At 42.0% G+C, this 20,014-nt stretch overlaps 2 protein-coding genes across 5 annotated transcripts in view; both read left to right on the plus strand.

The window, feature by feature from the left end:
• The first annotated feature begins 83 nt into the window (after positions 1–83).
• PSMG1 (proteasome assembly chaperone 1) lies at positions 84–12,125 on the plus strand. Its single transcript, XM_083379481.1, has 7 exons — positions 84–288; positions 2,884–2,978; positions 3,186–3,337; positions 4,663–4,725; positions 5,439–5,637; positions 8,786–8,922; positions 10,836–12,125. The coding sequence occupies exons 1-7, from the start codon at positions 158–160 to the stop codon at positions 10,905–10,907; spliced, it is 849 nt and encodes a 282-aa protein (XP_083235607.1). The 5' UTR covers positions 84–157; the 3' UTR covers positions 10,908–12,125.
• A 3,580-nt stretch (positions 12,126–15,705) lies between these two features.
• LOC310640573 (tumor necrosis factor receptor superfamily member 10B-like) overlaps positions 15,706–20,014 on the plus strand; it is a 34,557-nt gene continuing 30,248 nt past the window's right edge. For all 4 annotated transcript variants that reach the window (XM_083362922.1, XM_083362923.1, XM_083362924.1 and 1 more), the window contains exon 1: positions 15,706–15,963. In XM_083362922.1, coding sequence (XP_083219048.1) covers positions 15,907–15,963 — 57 coding nt within the window. In that variant the 5' untranslated portion in view covers positions 15,706–15,906. The remainder of the gene's footprint in view (positions 15,964–20,014) is intronic.

The raw sequence follows: 20,014 nt of genomic DNA on the forward strand, positions 1-20,014 counted from the left end.
TAAAAGCGATCACCCGAACGGAAGGCGAGCATGCTCGCTGAGCTCCAGGCGACGATCCTCGCAGATCCAGCCGCTTGGCTTAACCCGGAAGGAGACGCGCTTTTCGGCAACTCTCCAGCGGCTACTCCAGCGGCGGGTCGGCTCGCTTGTACCGGAGATGGCTACGTTTTTTGGGGAGGTGGTCACACCCTTGTCCCGCGCCGGCTTGGATGACGAAGAAGAGCTTGCAGAAGAGCGCGAAGAGAGTCAGGAGGATCGTGAGATTCGGCTGGCGCTGGAGAAGAAAAGGTCGCGAGCAGGAGAGATCCGCTAGCGAGAAAAGATTTGGGGAGAGGGGGGGAACCCTTCGCTTCTCAGCACGTACAGAATGTGGCATTTTTTTCTTTAAAAGTTGGCGCGGAGGGAAGGGGTGCTGCTCCCCCAAAACGCCCACTGTAGCCGAAAGGGGTGCACAGCGCACGTGGATCTGGAATCATTGGTAGTTGATTTTGTACCCGCGTTTCTTAAAGTGGGGTTCCCCCAAGACCCTTTCAGGGGTCCGCGAGACCAAACTAATTTGCCGCCCTACGTCGGTAAATGAAATATTCAACTAATACAATAATTTATACAACGCTAAAATTCCGTCGAATGATCATGGGAAGCTGTGGCATCAGCGAATGCGTTGGTTTTAATTTTTTAATACGGTGCACATCCAATATAACCCATACAAACGAGAGTTCTTTTGGGGTCCCCCATAATTTTTAAAAATGGGAAGGGGACCTGAGAGTAAAAGATTTAAGAAGCACTGCTTCAGTCTGTTAACTTGCTGGGTGGAGATTGTACAATGTGATAAATCAGGAGTTGGACAAACGGAGCTTGTGCAATATGCTAAGCTTCAAAAAAAAAAAAAAAAAAACCAGCCAGCATTACTATTCACCAACCTTAGCATAGGATGTGAATGTAGCAATAATAATTTGTAGTGCAAACTTGGCTGAAGTACCTCTCAAAACAAATTAAGTTTCTAGTATATTTGATTAGTACAATAAATATGAGTTATAAACTTCATAATATAACACATGAATATATGATGTAGTGAGCAGTGAAATAGACTTTTGGCACTATACTTACATTAAGGGACGCAGTGGCTCAGTGGGTTAGGACGCTGAGCTTGTCGATCAGAAGGTCGGCAGTTTGGCAGGTCGAATCCCGAGTGCCGCGTAGCAGAGTGAGCGCCTGTTACTTGTCCCAGCTTCTGCCAACCTAGCAGTTCGAAAGCACGTAAAAATGCAAGTAGAAAAATAGGGACCACTACGGTGGGAAGGTAACAGCGTTCCATGCGCCTTTGGCATCTAGTCATGCCGGCCACATGACCACGGGGACGTCCTCAGACAAGCGCTGGCTCTTCGGCTTTGAAACGGAGATGAGCACCGGCCCCTAGAGTTGGAAACGACTAGCACGCATGTGCGGGGGAACCTTTACCTTTACCTTACTTACGTTAGTCCTCTTTGGGGCAAAGAAAAACCGATCTTTCCTGGATGTCCTTAGTGTCTGGCCTGATTTAATTAAGATGGGACTGAACCTGAGCTTGATTCTTCCATGCACTTGTGATCATTAGACGTGTGTGAGAGAAATGTCAGCATTGCTTTGTGTTGTTTTAAAAAAGATCCTCTTATTTCAATATTACAAATTAAGCACACAAAAAATCTCCTCTAGAAATGTGCCCTCTCTGACAGAAATAAAAGCTGCTTTATTAGGTGGAGTGATTTGCAGTAGAGAAACAGCATGTAAGAGATTTTTCCTTTCTCTTGTTTCTGTTTCCTTTCCTGTCAGGTCTTCTGTAGCTGTTTTTCAAACTTAGTTACTACTATAATAACCACATTGTGTAGCAGAAAAGACACAAACAAAAACCCCACAACCGAAACCCTAACAAACCAAAAAAACTGGGGCTTCAAAGAACTGCATGTAGGCTGTGTTTTCATTAAATACTTATTTCTTTATTGTAGTTTATTTTTAATCCAGCTTTCTTCACTTTTACAACATACTGAACTATTAACTATACATTCTGGATTCATGCAACACATTAAACTTAGCTGTAGTTAGTTACCTAGTCTGCATTCATTGTCTCATGTGAATGCAGCCGTGTTGTTTTCAGTGGTTAGTACTTTTGATTTCCTTGGGGAAGTGGTGCAGGAATAGTTTCTTGGGAAAGCAGCCTAAAAGCTGCTCATTGTATCAATGAGTGGAGAGTGAAAGCATTTTTAGTCAGTGGTACTGTTATGGAAGGGACGTGGTGGCTCAGTGGGTTAGGACGCTGAGCTTGTCGATCAGATGGTCGGCAGTTTGGCGGGTTGAATCCCGAATGCCGCATAGCAGAGTGAGTGCCTGTGACTCATCCCAGCTTCTGCCAACCTAGCAGTTCGAAAGCACGTAAAAATGCAAGTAGAAAAATAAGGATCACTACGGTGGGAAGGTAACAGTGTTCCGTGCGCCTTTGGCGTCTAGTTATGCTGGCCACATGAGTCATCCTCGGACAAGCGCTGGCTCTTTGGCTTTGAAACGGAGATGAGCACCGGCCCCTAGAGTCGGAAATGACTAGCACGCATGTGTGGGGGAACCTTTACCTTTACTGTTATGGAAGCTTAGAGGTTTTCTTTGTATTCATTGTGATTGTGTGATGTACCAATTGCTACTACTAGAAGGTAGCAGTTTGGTTGTTTACTGCAGATGTTTCATTACCAAATTAGATAACATCTTCAACTATAGAAATGTCTGTAAGGAAACAACTAAGCTTAGAGAGCACCAAAGATTCCACACAACAAATTGCTTTTCTCTGATGTAACTCAAGTTTTTTTCTGTAACATTTTGTTCAGGTCTTTTTAATCATGTTCTTTTTCTGATACTTAGAGATGTTTGTATCACCTGGAATACCTCAGACATATCGGCAGAAGAAAAGTTTCCTTGTTCAAAGTTTATCTTGGGTGTTGGAGGCAATGCAGTAGGTGAGAAGCAGAAGATGGCCATTCTTTCTTTCAGCACTGAAGTAGCTTGTGGAAGTCTTCTTGGTTCATTTCTATCAACCGAAATAATTTGTTGATCATGGTCTCTGTATAAATTGAAATGCAATGCTTAGTCTTGCTAATTATGATTGCTAATATAGATTCAGAACAGTCTAGTGATTTATCTAATAAATCTCATTTGGTCCACAGCATTCTTGTCTTCATTTATTTTGAATTCTGGAAGCTGGGAGCTGGTTGGCTCTGCCCAGTTATGGAATGAGTGGTGCAGAACATCAAAAGTAACCAATCTTCTTCCAAAAGATTCATACTGTTGTTTTTATCGGTCAGTTTCAGATCCCACAGTAAGTACTGTAGTATCTTATCATTTGGAGGCAGAGATGTTCAATCAAAACTTTCAAAATTATTTTTAAAAAGTTAAAGCAAGTCACATTCAATTCCTGGTGATTTCTCAACACGACTGTGCAGATTTTTTTGACAACAATCTGGAAGGGGGTTGTTGTTATTATTGTTGTTGTTGTTGTTGTTGTTGTTATTATTATTATTATTATTATTATTATTATTATTATTATTATTATTATTATTATTTCACAGACTGGCCTTCAGCCCTGGGTTTCCATTATAGTCACCCCTTCAAATACTAACCAGATATGACCCTACTGAGCTTTCAAACTGAAACAGGCTTTTCACCTGCTGAGACTTCAAGCTAATAGTCATTCTTTGCTTTTATCTTCTGTGTCACACAAATGTTTATGTACAATTAGTGTAGTTATTCATGGATACTTCTGCCTTTTCATTTTTAAAAAACAAAGCAGGGTTGTTTAAAATTAGAACACCACTAACTAAACATTAATGCTCTCCTACACATTTATATTGATGGCAACTTGAGAGTTGAGTCTTTTTAGGTACTGCCCACTTAAGCAGGAATTTCTAACTGAGAATTCTTTAGGTGAACATAAATAGTTGCTCTCCACGCTAACTTCAGGTGCTGTTTGGTACTTGAGTTATATAGTCTCTTCCAATTATCTCATGTGCCAGTGAAGAAGAATCATGCAATAACGATTAAGGATGTGCCAGTTGGAATATTTGTCCAAATTCAGTACAGGTAGTCCTCAACTTACAGCCATTCATTTAATGAATGTTAGAAGTTACAGTGGCACTGGAAAAAAAGACTTCTGACCATTTTTTTACCCTTGCCGACTGTTACAGCCTCTCTGTTGTCACATGATCAAAATTTGGATGCTTGGCAACTGGCACGTATTTACGATGGTTGCAGTGTCCCGGCGTCATGTGATCACCTTTTGCAACTTTTTGACAAGCAAAGTCAAACAGCTGTGTTAGTAACCTAACAACTGCAGTGCTTCACTTAATAACTGGCAAGAAAGATCATAAAATGGGACAAAATTCACAACTGTCTTGCTTAGCTGTGGAAATGTTGGGCTCACCTGTGGTCATAAGTTAAGGACTCCCTGTATAATTGTTCAGTGCAAGCACATATATATTCACTTAGAAGTAGGTTCTCCTATATTGCATGAGATTTTACTTCCAAGGAAATACCCAGAAGATTGCAGCTTGTAGTGATCCAGGGGGGTGGGGTGAGGGTCAATTGGTTGCATTAGGCATTTGTGTCTCTTTCGCTATAATTTATGTATTTCTCATTCCTTTTCAGATTTTACTGTGCCAGTGCAATTGTCACGTGGCTGAAGACCAACAGTTTCAGTGGCTTGAAAAGGTAAAAAGGGAGAAATAGGACAGTCAAGGCCAGGGTCAAAGCACCAGGTCCCTTCCCTTTCTGTAGGCATGCTTGATTATGTTTTGGATAAAGCAGGTCGTGAATCTAAGGCTGCATTTATCTAGGAGTGGCTTCATTTAACCTTACCTAAAAGAAAGAGGGATTATTTTGGGTTTGTATAGTGATTCAGATTTGAAAACAAAAAGATCCCTGCAGCTGCCTCTCTTCCTGGCATTGTAAGGCTCCACAGCTATTCAGGGATCCTGGGAATAGTCATGTTTGGTTTAAATTAGAGTTGCAGAAAGGTATTGCCTGTGCAGTTGTGTGTGTGCTGCATAGCCCCTTTTTTACATTAGAATCAAACACACACAACCCCGCTTCATCACATTAAAAATCAGATTGAAATCATTAGGGGCAGGGGCAGAATCATTAGCAGCCCCCAGTATCTTGGGCTGCCAAGAATGGGTGTGATCTAGCTCATCTCTTGGGTTCAGCAATGTTAGTGAGCCATGGTGGCACAGGGGTTAAAGTGCAGCATTGCAAGGTAAGTCTGCCCACTGTCAGTAGTTCGATCCTGACCTGCTCAAGTTTGACTCAGCCTTCCATTCAGTAAAATGAGGACCCAGATCGTAGGGGGCAATATGCTGACTCTGTAAAGCTCTATGAAGCAGTATATAAGTCTAGGTGCTATTGCTATTTTATCTTCCTTTTAGGTTTTTGGATGCCTAAAGAAGATTGATTTGCAAGTACTGGTTCTTTCAGCATGTCCTGTAACAGATTATAAAACTATTGAATCCACTCTAACTCTCCCTTCACCTTTCCTGAAAGCATTGAAAACAAGAGAGTTTAAAGACAAAGTTTATTGCTCTCTTCTAGAACAGCCAAATATTGTACGGGATCTCCCGGCAGCAGGTATTTCACAAAATATTTACGAACATTATATATTTTATACACACACACACACACACACACACATACACAGTCATGGCCGAAATTGTTGGCACCCCAGAATTTTTTCCAGAAAATCAAGTATTTCTCACAGAAAAGTATTGCAGGACCACATGTTTTGCTATACACAGGTTTATTCCCTTTGTGTGTATTGGAACACAACAAAAAAGGGAGGGAAAAAAGCAAATTGGACATAATGTCAAACAAAACTCCAAAAATGGGCTGGACAAAATTATTGGCACCCTTTCAAAATTGTGGATAAACAAGATTGGTTCAAGCATGTGATGCTCCTTTAAACTCACCTGGGGCAAGTAACAGGTGTGGGCAATATAAAAATCACACCTGAAAGCAGATAAAAAGGAGAGAAGTTCACTTAGTCTTTGCATTGTGTGTCTGTGTGTGCCACACTAAGCATGGACAACAGAAAGAGGAGAAGAGAACTGTCTGAGGACTTGAGAACCAAAATTGTGGATAAATATCAACAATCTCAAGGTTACAAGTCCATCTCCAGAGATCTAGATTTGCCTTTGTCCACAGTGCGCAACATTATCAAGAAGTTTGCAACCCATGGCACTGTAGCTAATCTCCCTGGTTGTGGACGGAAGAGAAAAATTGATGAAAGGTTGCAACGCAGGATAGTCCGGATGGTGGATAAGCAGCCCCAAACAAGTTCCAAAAGAATGCAAGCTGTCCTGCAGGCTCAGGGAGCATCAGTGTCAGCATGAACTATCCGTTGACATTTAAATGAAATGAAACACTATGGCAGGAGACCCAGGAGGACCCCACTGCTGACACAGAGACATAAAAAAGCAAGATTAGAGTTTGCCAAAATGTACTTGGAGTAAGCCAAAATCCTTCTGGGAAAACGTCTTGTGGACAGATGAGACCAAGATAGAGCTTTTTGGTAAAGCACATCATTCTACTGTTTACTGAAAACGAAATGAGGCCTACAAAGAAAAGAACACAGTACCTACAGTGAAATATGGTGGAGGTTCAATGATGTTTTGGGGTTGTTTTGCTGCCTCTGGCACTGGGTTCCTTGAATGTGTGCAAGACATCATGAAATCTGAGGATTACCAAAGGATTTTGGGTCGCACTGTAGAGCCCAGTGTCAGAAAGCTGGGTTTGCGTCCGAGATCTTGGGTCTTCCAGCAGGACAATGACCCCAAACATACGTCAAAAAGCACCCAGAAATGGATGGGAAGAAAGCGCTGGAGAGTTCTGAAGTGGCCAGCAATGAGTCCAGATCTGAATCCCATTGAACACCTGTGGAGAGATCTTAAAATTGCTGTTGGGAAAAGGCGCCCTTCCAATAAGAGAGACCTGGAGCAGTTTGCAAAGGAAGAGTGGTCCAAAATTCTGGGTGAGAGGTGTAAGAAGCTTATTGATGGTTATAGGAAGTGACTGATTTCAGTTATTTTTTCCAAAGGGTGTGCAACCAAATATTAAGTTAAGGGTGCCAATAATTTTGTCCGGCCCATTTTTGGAGTTTTGTTTGACATTATGTCCAATTTGCTTTTTTTCCTCCCTTTTTTGTTGTGTTCCAATACACACAAAGGGAATAAACCTGTGTATATCAAAACATGTGTTCTTGCAATACTTTTCTGTAAGAAATACTTGATTTTCTGGAACAAATTCTGGGGTGCCAACAATTTCGGCCATGACTCTGTGTGTGTGTGTGTGTGTGTGTGTGTGTGTGTACACACACATACACATTTTAGTGGTATTTGATGGCTAACGGTAACATCAAATCCTATCATATTTTTGCTTGTGTATTTCCTGTGCTAACAGAATTTCTAGCATTTTTTTTTCAAGAAATGCAAATTGTACATTAATGTATTATAACTTAACCTAGCAAGTCTTACTGAATCACTGGACTTTTAATTCTGATAGGTATTCATTTATTTATTTACTTTTACTTACAAGACTACCTGTGATCCCCTTGGATCATTGTTTCAAAGATACATGCTTATCAGATTCCTCAGTGCCTTCAACAATGGCAGAGCTTCTAATGTACCTGAAAGGTTCCTAAAAATTCAGGGAGATATCCAAGCGCCCCAAGCAGACGAAGCTTCCATTCTCCATCATTTCTCCATTCAGGCGAAAAGTGCTTTTGTGGACCTATGGGGCACTTGGGGCAGCTCCACAGCCTCCCCTACCTGCCTCGCCTCGCGGTGGCGGCGGCACCCAGCTTCCTGCCACAAGTAGCTGCAAGCAGCCACAGAAGTGGGCTGGCAGCCACATGGGCTCCTGCTGGACTGGACTGTTGGTGCCGGCAAGGCGAGACAGGTGTCAGGAAAAAATGTCATCCCCCGAAAATAAGACCTACTGCCTCTTTTGGATGCAAAAAATATATATCTATCTATCTATATCTATCTATCTATCTATCTATCTATCTATCTATTTATGGATGGACAGACGGAGACAGACAGAAAGAAAGAAAGAAAGAGAAAGAAAGAAAGAGAAAAAGAAAGAAAGAAAGAGAGAAACAAAGAAAGAAACAAAGAAAGAAAGAAAGAAAAGAAAGAAAGAAAGAAAGAAAGAAAGAAAGAAAGAAAGAAAGAAAGAAAGAAAGAAAGAAAGAAAGAAAGAAAGAAAGACCGGGTCTTGTTTTCAGGGAAACACGGTAGCACATATATCAGGAGCTGACCACAGGAAATGTTTTGACATTTTGTATTATGTCATAAAATGCTTTATGGTAATTTTATGTCATAAAATTTGCCAAATTTCAATTCCATGGGAGTTATGGATCCTAGATTTTGGGTTTATTCTGTAAATTAACTCCTTTGAGGTACCTTGGTCAAAAATTAGTGATTTAGCTCACTAAAATTTTGTGACCTAACCAGCTTCATCTCTAGCTTAAAAGTGATAATGGATGAGATCCCATATATTAGAACAACAGGACACGATCCTTTCTTTGGTCCTCAAAACATAGGATACAAATCAGATATGAGTGTTGCAAGTTAAAAGTAACAATTTGTGCATCAACGTAATCATTGAGTTGGGTTTCCTTCCTAGAGTAAAACAGAAGATACTGCTACAGTCTTAATAAATTGGTAGTTCGCTGTTATCCAAAGAACGTATTAATTATTTTGCTCTCTTTTCCATTTAGTTCTCAGTTACTGTCAAGTGTGGCAAATCCCTGCAATATTTTATCAATGTTACACTGATATACTCCAACTGGACTTAGTAACTATTGAAACCTTCAAACCTGTCTTATCATCCAAAATTCTAAAAAGTTTAGTGGAGGTAAGATTGAATTATTACATTGAAGAGCAAGGAGATGGGTGAATTATTGTGTTTTGGTCAGAGTTGCCTTTGGTGAGATGGGCAGCTGTATAAAATTGATTAATAAATAACACCAAGTCCTTTCAATTACACTTTCATTTACATGAATTTAAACAGGTACATGTTGATAAATTTCAAAACATTTGCATTCTTCAATCCAATGGTGGACCTACCTATTTTTTTAAAAAAAGAAAGGGTAAGGCTACAGAAGCCAGAATTCTGCTAGAGTAGAGGTCCCCAACTTCTGGTCTGTGGCCTGTTGGGAACCAGTCCACACAAGCAGCGAGCAAGTGTGTGAAGCTCCATTTGTGCAGGCCTGGGATTAGATTCCACATGCGAAACCATCCCTTCCCTCCCTTGCACGATGCCAGTCTGTGGAGCTGGAAAGGTTGGGGGCCACCGTGCTAGAGCATTGAGACTGAATAAAAAGTTCAGAGATCAGACTAAAGTGTGTGGTCCCATGAGAAAATGGCAGAATCAGTTGGAGCCATAAGATTTCCAGCCTGAAGAATGTTGCTCTTGGTCGCTTTCTCAGTGCATCTCAGACCATCCTCCATTGCGTCCACACAGCATCCTGAGGCAGGTTGTGGGGGGGAAAACCCATTGCAGAGCACTAAGTCATCCTTGGGTTTTTTCAGCTGTGGAAGGATAATGGGTTACAGGCTGAAATAGTGACCCATCCTTTCATTGGACAGTTTGCCCCAGGCCCAACAAGGTTAGTTCTTCTGAGGTTGACCAAGATTGGTTAAGAGGCTGCTATCTGCTGTGAGAATAATTAAGTGTATTATAGTTAACGGAATGCTGTTAGATTAAATTTCACTTTATTAAATCAACATGTAAGCTTAGATTCTCTGAGATGCTCATAGCAAGTGAATAAGGTTGCTAACCCTCAACTAGCAATGACAAAAAGAGAATTCTATTTCCTACTTGTCTTCTCCCTATATTCATGGGAGCGCTAACATGTTCACACAAGTGCCCAGGGATGTTATTTTTGCCAACTTTGGAAATAATTTTAAAAAACGTTTTGTGGGAGAACTCTGATTTTTGGAGAGGTTGGACTACTAATAAGCATACCCTGGCTGCACTTGTGCCTATCCTTATTTGACAGAAATACAGTTCAGTTTGTTACATCTGCCTAGATCAGTCTTTTTCAGTCTCTAAGACAGGGGTGTCAAACTCAATTTCATCGAGGGCCACATCAGCATTGTGGTTGCCCTCAGGAGGCCGGGTGGGTATGGCCAGGGTGGGCGTGGCCTACTAGGTGGGCGTGGCTAGAGTGCGTATGGCCTACTGGGTGGGCGTGGCCAGCTCTACATCGTTGGCATCAAGGGTGCCTATGGGGGCCTGGGCAGGAGTGGGACAGATCTGAGGGTCTCTGGCAGAAGGAGGGTCTCTGGGCCAGGGCCAGCCAGGGCAGTGGGGGCCGTTCCCTCACTGTTTCCAGGATGGCTTCGCGGGCCACATGAAACCACTTCACGGGGCGGATCCGGCCCCCGGGCCTTGTGTTTGACATGTCTGCTCTAAGATGTGTGGCATTCAACTCCAAAAATCCCCCAGTTAGCAAGTTTTAAAAACTGGACTAGACATATACAAGAATGCCCAATTAAAATATTGATGTTTATAGTAGATTTAAGAATGCTCAGTTGTCTGTTCAGTTATTTTGTTTTCCTTTTCTGTTGTTATTTAGTAAATTATAAAAGGATGAAACAAGAACAATTGATTAGCAAATTGTAGAGTTTTATGTGCTGCATTTCCCAAATCCTTCACTTGCACATGGCTTACTTTGTAGGTAGGTGTAAAATTTCCCCCAGTGATTGTATGGTGAAATTCCTTCAAAAGTTGCTCTAATATTATTTTTATTTTGTTTTTCCCAGGATATTTCAAGAAGCACAGAAATACTGACAAAATTGGTGACACCCAGTGACATTCATAACATCTATACTTAAAAATGACTTGTGGTCCTTCAACGTTTGACTAAGCTTCTGTATTTGTAAACTGCAGCTACTTTGCAACACAGTTCTTCATAAGTGGGCATGCACTATTTTTTCTACCACATACTGGTCATTTGGGGGAGGGTTAGACTGCTTTAAAATATTAAAATATGACCCTTTTTATTTTGTACAAGACAAGTGGAATAATATATTTGCTCTTAAGAATATTTATGCATTTGGTTTCCAACCCACAACCCTATTACCACAAGACATATTAGTGCAACAAAAGACAAAGTGATAGATTTGAGGGGCGGGAAGCAAAAAGGGGCAGAATGGTTTCTTAAAATCAGTGTTAACTACTCAAGCATAGTGAAAGAAAAATGCAGTAGAAACAGCATGACTTATGAGAAAGCAGAGAGCTGGTGTTGGATGATTGTTGAGAAAGCTTGAGCAAAAGGGATAGGATTTTGTAGGGGCTGATGGAAAGAGAAATGATATAGCTGAAAATACTAATTTTGCAAAGGTCATAATTACAGCACATATGTTCACACAAAGAGTAGTGAATATATTACATAGGTTTGGTTGAACCTTGACAGTACTTGCTTCTAATCGCAAGGCTTTGACTTTTTAAATATATGCTTAAAAACTCCACACAGTGAAATCGCAACATTTAACTGATAATATTAAAAAATACACTATTTGCAAACAGGTGTTCAATCGGCTAAAATGGGAATGAAGGTGATTCTAGTAAAACTCATTATTGGACATCTTAGTCTAGAATTTTCTGGATTGTGCAAAAAAAATCAAAGTACAAGAAAGTGATACATAATCACTATAGGTTTTTTATCATTCTCTAATTTCCTGCTTATTAATTTGATGCATGTTATACTGTAATAGTAGGATTTGGAAGCTTTGTTATGTCCTCACTTGTCCAGCAGACCAGCCTCTCCAACCTGGATGGTCTCTCCGTCCAAGAGAGACTCCAGTTACGTTCTTACCTTCCTCAAACATGTTCTCCAGATGTGTTGCACTACTAACTTACCCATCACTCAATACCAGCCTGTTCATTGGCTGTGGTTGGAATTGAGGTCCAACAGATCTAAAGTGACCAGTTGAAGGTGGTGGTTCAGCTAAGTCTTAAGACTATCCTTCCTCTCAGCTCTACATGTACTGACATTATAGCTCTTTGTTTGAATGCATATTAATGGAATATATTTCCCTTCAGTCAAATTTCCAAGGTGGCATACTACTAGTGCAAACCACACATCTTGGGTGCAGTAGTTGTCTTGGAAACAACAGTTGTATTTCAGAACAGAAATTTTAAAAAATAAATGGGGCCTGTCATATAGGACAATGGTTCTTGAAATAGTCTTATCCCAACTTTTCAGACATTTTCAGCAAGAATTTGAACTGAAACTGGACACGTCTACAGATCAGCATGAGCCATCATCAACCTAGACAACCACATTTTAGATGCATGGCAGTCACTTTGTACCCTTACCCACTAGAAAGAGAACTGATTTTGCCTTCATCCCAATATAATTAGAAGAGTAGAATGGATAAAATTTGGAAAAATGTCAGGACGGGAGAGGTAACTTAAATACATTTATTGTCCACTTTTCCAGGACTGAAAGTATATGTAGAAATACTGAAACATTTAAATAATGCAACCATCGCAATGCTAAAAGATGCATCAAGCAAATACTGGATTTTTAGCCTTTCAAAATGACAGTCGAGGGAAGGTACCTCTTTCAGAAAGCCCTTCCCTTGCCTGTTTGCATGACACCAGCAACCAGATTCTAAGTAATACATTGTGTGAATCCAGAAAAATACATTAATTGGATAGCCAGGAAAAAGGTGGATACAGATGCTGCACTCACAGTGCCACAATGCTCAAGATAGGGCAATCCATACTAACAATGGCATTTGAAGCCTCCGAATTTCCCAGAAAGCATCACCTCCATCCTATCTGTATTAAGCTTCATGTGTTCAGGTATGATCAGATATAGTAACCAGCTATAGAGTTAGATTTAAAATAGTTGGCTGTTCATAAATTCTTAAAATTAGTGCCTTATATCAGGGGTCCCAAACCTGTGGGCCGCGACCGCTTGGCCACATGAAGGGGTGGCCAGCGCACACACGCATGCACTCGCCCACCCACCCACACTTGCACGAGCGCTGCCCCGAGTATCCCACTGGCACTAGCGCCACCCTGACCATCTTACTGGCAATAGAGCTGTCCTGCCCCCGAGTGTCCCACCGGCACTAGCACTGCCCTGCCCGAGTGTCCCAGCGGCACTAGTGCTATTTGCTGCCCCATTTGCAGCACTCGCCCCTGTGCAGCCGTTTGTGTGTGTGCATGTGCTCATGTGTGGCTGTTTGCATGTGTGGATGCGCTCGCGTGTGGCCCATTTCTGTGCACATACACGGGGTTCATTTTTGCACGCACACACACGGGCCATTTGTATGTGCACATGTAGCGGTGCCTGCCTCCCTTTCCAGGCTGCCAAATCAAAAAGGTTGGAGACCTCTGCCTTATATGGTGCTGCAGTCAGTAGTGTTAAATCTTTTCTACAATACTTTTTGTCCATGTTCCTGCTGGCCACACTCAGCAGAAATCCTGGAAACTTTCTGTTATCATACTGTAGCTGAGAAAGGGGGTTGTGATTGAGAAGGTGGGTTGTGAACACCATCCAAAATGATCAGGATGATCCCTGAATGGCAGACCATGTTGGACAGTGGGCTCTTCAAGTAAGAGTCCTGTTTACATTCGGATGGAGAAGAGTGAAGTAATCAATTGGCTATGTTTGCACAGTGTAATTATTCAAGTTCACCGTGGTTTGATATTAACTATGGCTCATAAGAACCATAAACAGTGGATCCACTCTGTCTGGACTTTTATCTAAATCCTGCTACACTAAAATACAATAGACTAGTTTATGGTTCAGTGCACCGTAAGCTCAGTTTTGGCACAATTCACTAAACCATAAAGCATCGCTAATGGACCCGTGTATGAGCCAAATCTGGAAAAATCATGAAATCCTCCTGTATTGTGTGAACTGGACTGCTATACTAAATGACACTGTGATCCATTTCTTTAGCATGTTGCATAAACCTAATTAACCTTGTTTGGTGGCTTATGTTGTATGAACAGAGTTAAGTTTGAACAACATGCTAAACTAAAATGTGAATGGTTAGTTTATGTTTCCATATGTTAGTATAGTTTAGTCAACCAGGGTTAAAACAATCATGGTTAGCAAGTTACCCAAACTCAGTCAGTAGGAAGTGCTGTGTGTATTCAGAAAATGAGGAAGGTGTGGTTAATTTTTTTGCTCTGCAAACATAACCAAATGTTTCAACTTCCTGCTCCAGCAGTTTTACAGATGTGAGTTGATCCACAATTCCGGAGAGCCGCTGGGAGCTGGTTGTTGAAGAAACTCTTCATCATGGTTCAGTCCAAGCTGGGAATAAACAACATGGCGACTGCTTTAGAAAGAAGGTTGTAGTTTATTGAAGCCAGACAGAAAGATGGTTCTGGAAGAAAAGAGTGAGCACATGTAGTAGGGAGTGGGTTTTATACCCTCTTGGGCCTTTGTTTGGAGTTGTTTCCTGTTCCTGTTGGAGGCTTTGTATTTCCTGTGTCATGTATTTTGACCTGTGTCCCTTTGGCATCTGTGGGTTAATCCTATTATTTGGGTGGGGTGGGGTATGTAGATTTTAGGTGTCTTTTTTCTTTTTCTAGCTGGGGGCCTCCAACCTTCCTAGATTATTTACATCTGCATTTCTACAGAGCTGGTTTCTGCTTGGGGGAGGGAGACTTGGGGCTATTAAGAAAACTGGGCATGCTTTTCTGCCTCTTTATGATCCTTTGAGGAAATATATTTTTCTGCCCTTTTAATATTTCCTTCACTGGAGGGCTGACTTCCCACATGGTATTCTTTGAAGCTTATTCTCCACCATTTAGTCCATATTGGCCACACTTTTTCCTTGCCCTTAGACTGAGCCTAAAGGAGTTCATTTGCTGTAATGCTTAAGGCACCAGGCTAGAAACCAGGAAACCATGATTTCTAGCCCTGCCTTAGACACAAAGCCACCTTGGGCCAGTCACTCTCTTTCAGCCCTAAGAAACAGGCAATGGCAAACCACTTTTGAAATCTTGCCAAGAAAACTGTAGGGACTTGTCAGGACTTGTCCATGTAGTTATCAGCAATCAACAATGATTTGAAGACCCGGGAACAAACAAACAAACACGCACACACAGAATTCTAAGTCTAAAGATAATGGGGCAAGAGAAATTGGATTAGACGGTCATTCGAACAGAAAGGGGCAAAGTGGGGGGGGGAGCTAACTAAGAAGAGTCTCATCAGGGAACAACATCAACACCTGGATAATGATGGTGACGCTGCGCCACCAAATCCGGATCGACGTTTAGCGGCCAATCTTATCTGAAAGTCAAAAAGTTCGCAGATTTAGGCTCAGTAGGTGGATGAGAGACCGTCACCGAATCCTGGGATTGTAGGCTGTTAAACTGGACGGCGGAAGAAAAAAAAAGCGGGCAGTGAGAAACCGTTTCCGCCTTTCCTGAAGCGAAAAAGGAGCTCAGGTCCAGTAACTTCCCGCAAAGCAATCAATGGCACGTGTTAAATCTGGGGGTAGGCGTGGCTTCTTTAGTGGGTGCTGGAGGAGAGCCGCTTTCTGATTCCTTTAGTGGGAGGAGTCAAAAGTTTTACCCCCAACAACAACAACTCCCCCCAAAACAACAACAACAACAAAAACCCCTCCTCTTTTGCTCGGTGGCCCCGCGGAAGCTGCGGATGTGGCAGGGCTGCGCTCCCTTGCCGTTAGAGAAGACCCGGTTAAGAACTTCCGGGCTTGCTGCGACTTCTCACGAGCGGGAATTCCCGGTGACGCCTGGTAGGCGCCCAAAGGGGTGGAGAGTTAAGAAGCTAGCCCGTCACAAGACTTCACCCCGCCGCCTTAAAGAAGAGCAGAGGTGATAGCGGCGCCCATTGAAATGGCGGTGGCGGGAGTGATGGTGGCGTGCTTGGCCGCCTTGACGTCGCTCCCGAAGGTAAGCCGAAGAACAAAATAAGGCGGGGAAAAAAAAAGCTCCGGGCTGCTTGAGCTCGGCCGTCGGGGATCGAAGAGGAGGAGGAGGAGGAGGAGGAGGATTCCTAAGGAACGGGGGCCCGCGCGGTGTGCGATCTCCATCGATTCCACCGCGCGATCCTTGTCGGGCTTGAAGCAGCGGCCGGCTCTCGGGTCGCGGAGTGGCGGAAGGGTTAGGGAGAAGCCCGTCCGAGGAAAGTCCGCCAAAAGTTTGGCTCGCCTCTTCCCGATGGAAGTTGGAGTCCTGCACCTCCCCCCCAACCCCCCCCCCCCCATCCTGAAGATCAGCCAGGATGGAGAAGGGGAAAAAAAAGGGCGGCGCGAGAGGTTTCTCTCTCCTGGATCGCGACCTTTTTGGACGTTGGGAGTGTTAACTTTGCGGGCTTTTTTTTTGCTTTTTTTTTTTTGGTGCTGTCGTGTTAGGAAATTCAAGGAGTTGTGACACCCGGCCGGTCGACCCCCCCCCGGATTTTGCCACTCCCGTAATTTATTTTTATTTTTTATTTAATTTTTTTGTTAATACTTTTACTTTGTATAGGTAACTGTTTAGCTGCCGGTAACATTGTGTCGCTGCGCAGACCTCAAGATGGACGAGATTTAAAAAGCTAAATAAAAAAAAAAATATTGAGACCGAGCTGAGACTCGAGGGGCGTGGCCGAGCCCCGCATCTGGTTGGAACAGGTTTCGCAGGTTTTGGTGCTCCTTTTTGGTAGCGGCGGTGGGGCGAAGCCAATCCTACCCTTTTCTCAACTTGGTTTCCGTTCGGCTCCTCCAGCCATTTTTTTTTAAAAAATAGTTCCTATCTGCACTGAGAAGACTTACTGTTATTCATGACTTGTGACGTAAAAAAGGACATCCTGGGTTTAAGACATTTCTGGTCCGTTCCACAGTTTATGTTACTCCCTAGTGCAGGGGGTAGGCAACCTCGGCTCTTTTATGACTCATGGACTTCAACTCCCAGAATTCCTGAGCCAGCTTGGCTGGCTCGGGAATTCTGGGAGTTGAAGTCCATGAGTCATAAAAGAGCCGAGGTTGCCTACCCCTGCCCTAGTGATATTTATTTATTTATTTATTTATTTACATTTATATACCGCCCTATTCCCTGAGGACTCAGGGCGGTTTACAGGGAATTAAAAATCCACCATACAAAAGTTAAAAAACCAATTAAAAAAATATTAAATTACCCTGGATACATTAAAACCCCAATTAAAAATTTCTCCTCAGCCTGGGCCTGAGAGCTCAAAGAGCCAGGTCTTCAGGCCCCGGCGGAATGATCGGAGGTCGGGGGCAGTCCTCAGCTCCACCGGCAGCTGGTTCCAGAGGGCAGGCGCTCCCACCGAGAAGGCCCTATCCCTGGGTGTCACCCGCCGGCAATCTCTCACCGGCGGCACCCTGAGCAGACCCCCCCTGTGGGAGCGCACTGGGCGAAGGGCGTTTGATGCCGGCAGCAGGTGTTCCCTCAAATAGCTATGCTCTGGTTTATTGAATAAACCGCAGTTGGCTGAGTTTATGCCATGCACTAAGCCGGGGGTCTTCAAACCTGGCCCTTTTATGACTTGTGGACTTCAACTCCCAGAATTCCTTAGCCAAGTTTGAAGACCCCTGCACTAAGCAAACCAGCTGTATGATGGACAACCTGACTCCTGCATTTTCATTTAGAGGTGTTCTATAAAGGTTTCATTTAAAAATAAGATGGAATGTGCTGCCCCCTCTAATCTAGCACTTTAGTTTCCCCAGCCTGGTGGCCTGCAAGTGTTTTAGGAATCAGCGCATGGCTAAAGCACATCGGTAAACTGGCATTGTGCACGGGCTCAGGATGGAGAGTGAAAGGACTCCCGTAGAAGTAATGAGGAAGTACATTTGCGAGGTGATTCACATTTCTTGTAAATCAGTGTTTATCGCTAGACCAGCGTTTTCCAACCTTAGGAACTTGAAGATGCGTGGACTTCAACTCCCAGAATTCCCCAGCCAGCTATGCTGGCTGGGGAATTCTGGGAGTTGAAGTCCACGCATCTTCAAGTTCCTAAGGTTGGGAAACGCTGCGCTAGACAGTGCTTTTCACAAAATTAAATGCACTACTCAGAAAGTTTTAGAGGAAAGTATGAGTTCTCTTCGGGGTTTTGGATTTTAACCTTTTTTTGAACTGCTGAAAAACAGAATGGAATATGGTAAGAAGGGAGCCATGATCCTGAGGAGTTAAAACAGAAATACCTTTCTTTGTACACGCTGTAAAGAAGTTTGGAAGTTACTCCTTTAGATCTCCTCCCCCTTTCCCCCCTTTCTTTTCTGCCCCTGTTCTTTCTTTCTTAATCACTTTGCTTTTTTCTTTAAATTTGTATTGTTTTTATCCTGTAAAAAAAATTCAATAAAAATTAGAAAGGATTTGGGATTTTAAAAAAGAGCAAGGGAAAACATTTTGATTTTAAAGAATCTATATTGAGTGGAAGTTTAAAGTAGAATGCAGTGGACTTGATTGGATTAGGCTCAACCCTGATAAGATTTCAGGTTTTGCTCTGAACTACAGAGAATGCATAAATGCTGTTCTCTTACAAAACAAAATGCAATAGTTACCTAGAATATTGCAGTTCTTTAATAGGCAAAAAGCACAAATGTGTTTTATATCAGCAATGCTTAAATCTTTGGTTTTTGCACTAGATAAAAACTACCGTTTGCATTTCTATGGTTGAAAGACTGTTTTGGAAAGATTCCCATCTTCTCATGATAGAAAATTAATCTTCCAATTTGAGGGCCATGCTTCTAAAAAGCAAACTATTGTACGCTCTCATATGGGAAAAAGGGAAACTAAATTCTGAAAACACTGTGCAGATTAAAAGTTTGGGAATCTTACTAAGACAAATCAAAATTTACAAAATGGTGAACAAACTTTCATTTTCCACTGAGCTCCTCATCAAGTTTGAATTTTAGCACTTTTAAACACAGCTGAGTTTAAATAGCATGCATATGTTTCTTCTACTAGTTTCAGAGTTCAAAGAGCAGTTTGAATGTTTACTTAATAGTGCTCACAATTTTACCAAGTACAAATATAGTTCTATATTTTACATTTTCTTAATTCTGTGAGGTAATTCAAGATGATGGGAGCCAGAGGCTTACTCTGCAAAGGTTTTTTTTAAGAGGAGGAGAGAGTGAAGATCATGATCAGGAGAGGGAAAAATTCTGTATATGTGTGAAATGTAAAAGTTCTATACCGAAGAGCAATGTGAAGCATTTATATGGTGCACTACTACTCCATTACAACTAGTAACTAATTGATAATTACCAATCCTTGTAATATACATATTACAAATTATTATATGCACAACATGTGAAATCAAAGCTAGTGATTTCTTAGCTAGTGTTGGTTTTCATTCACATTCACTTCTTCCCATAGAATGTAGGGAATCTAATGTATTGGCGTGATATATGTGCAGATCCAAGCAGTATGGCCTTTTGTAAATGACAGATATTTTCAATAAGCAGATTTTCTAAGTGCCATTCAAGGCTTTTGGGCATGGCACTGTCAGTAATCACTGGGACCACCACTGCCAGTTTATGCCATAATCCTTCATTTTTGATTTTTGGACCTAGATGCTTGCGAAGTTCCCCAATTTTTTGTCATCTATTCTACTCTCCTGGTATTGCCACATCAATTCTCCACACTTCCTTCTTTTTAACTACAATTAAATCTGGCGTGTTTTGTGCCAAGGATTTATCAGTTTGTATTAAGTCGCACAGTTAGCCAGATGTTTAGACTGGGTTTGGCATTTTTATCCATCTTTTGAGTCCTTCCCAAGGCCTAGGATAGGCAGATATTGTTGTTACAATACACTGAATTCTGGTGGCATGCATAATCCAAGATCAATAAAAACAGCAAAAAAATTACAATATATAGATAGCCCAGGCTAAGAATAACAAAAAAATAAATAAATCAGCAGCTCTATAAACACATTAATCTGATGCCTAAAACCACTTTTGTCTGGATCTTTGATTCAGCCTGGATCATGTTAAATTCCTGT

The sequence above is a fragment of the Vipera ursinii genome (genome assembly GCF_947247035.1).
Source record: "Vipera ursinii genome assembly, chromosome: 1".
Lineage (NCBI taxonomy): Eukaryota > Metazoa > Chordata > Lepidosauria > Squamata > Viperidae > Vipera > Vipera ursinii.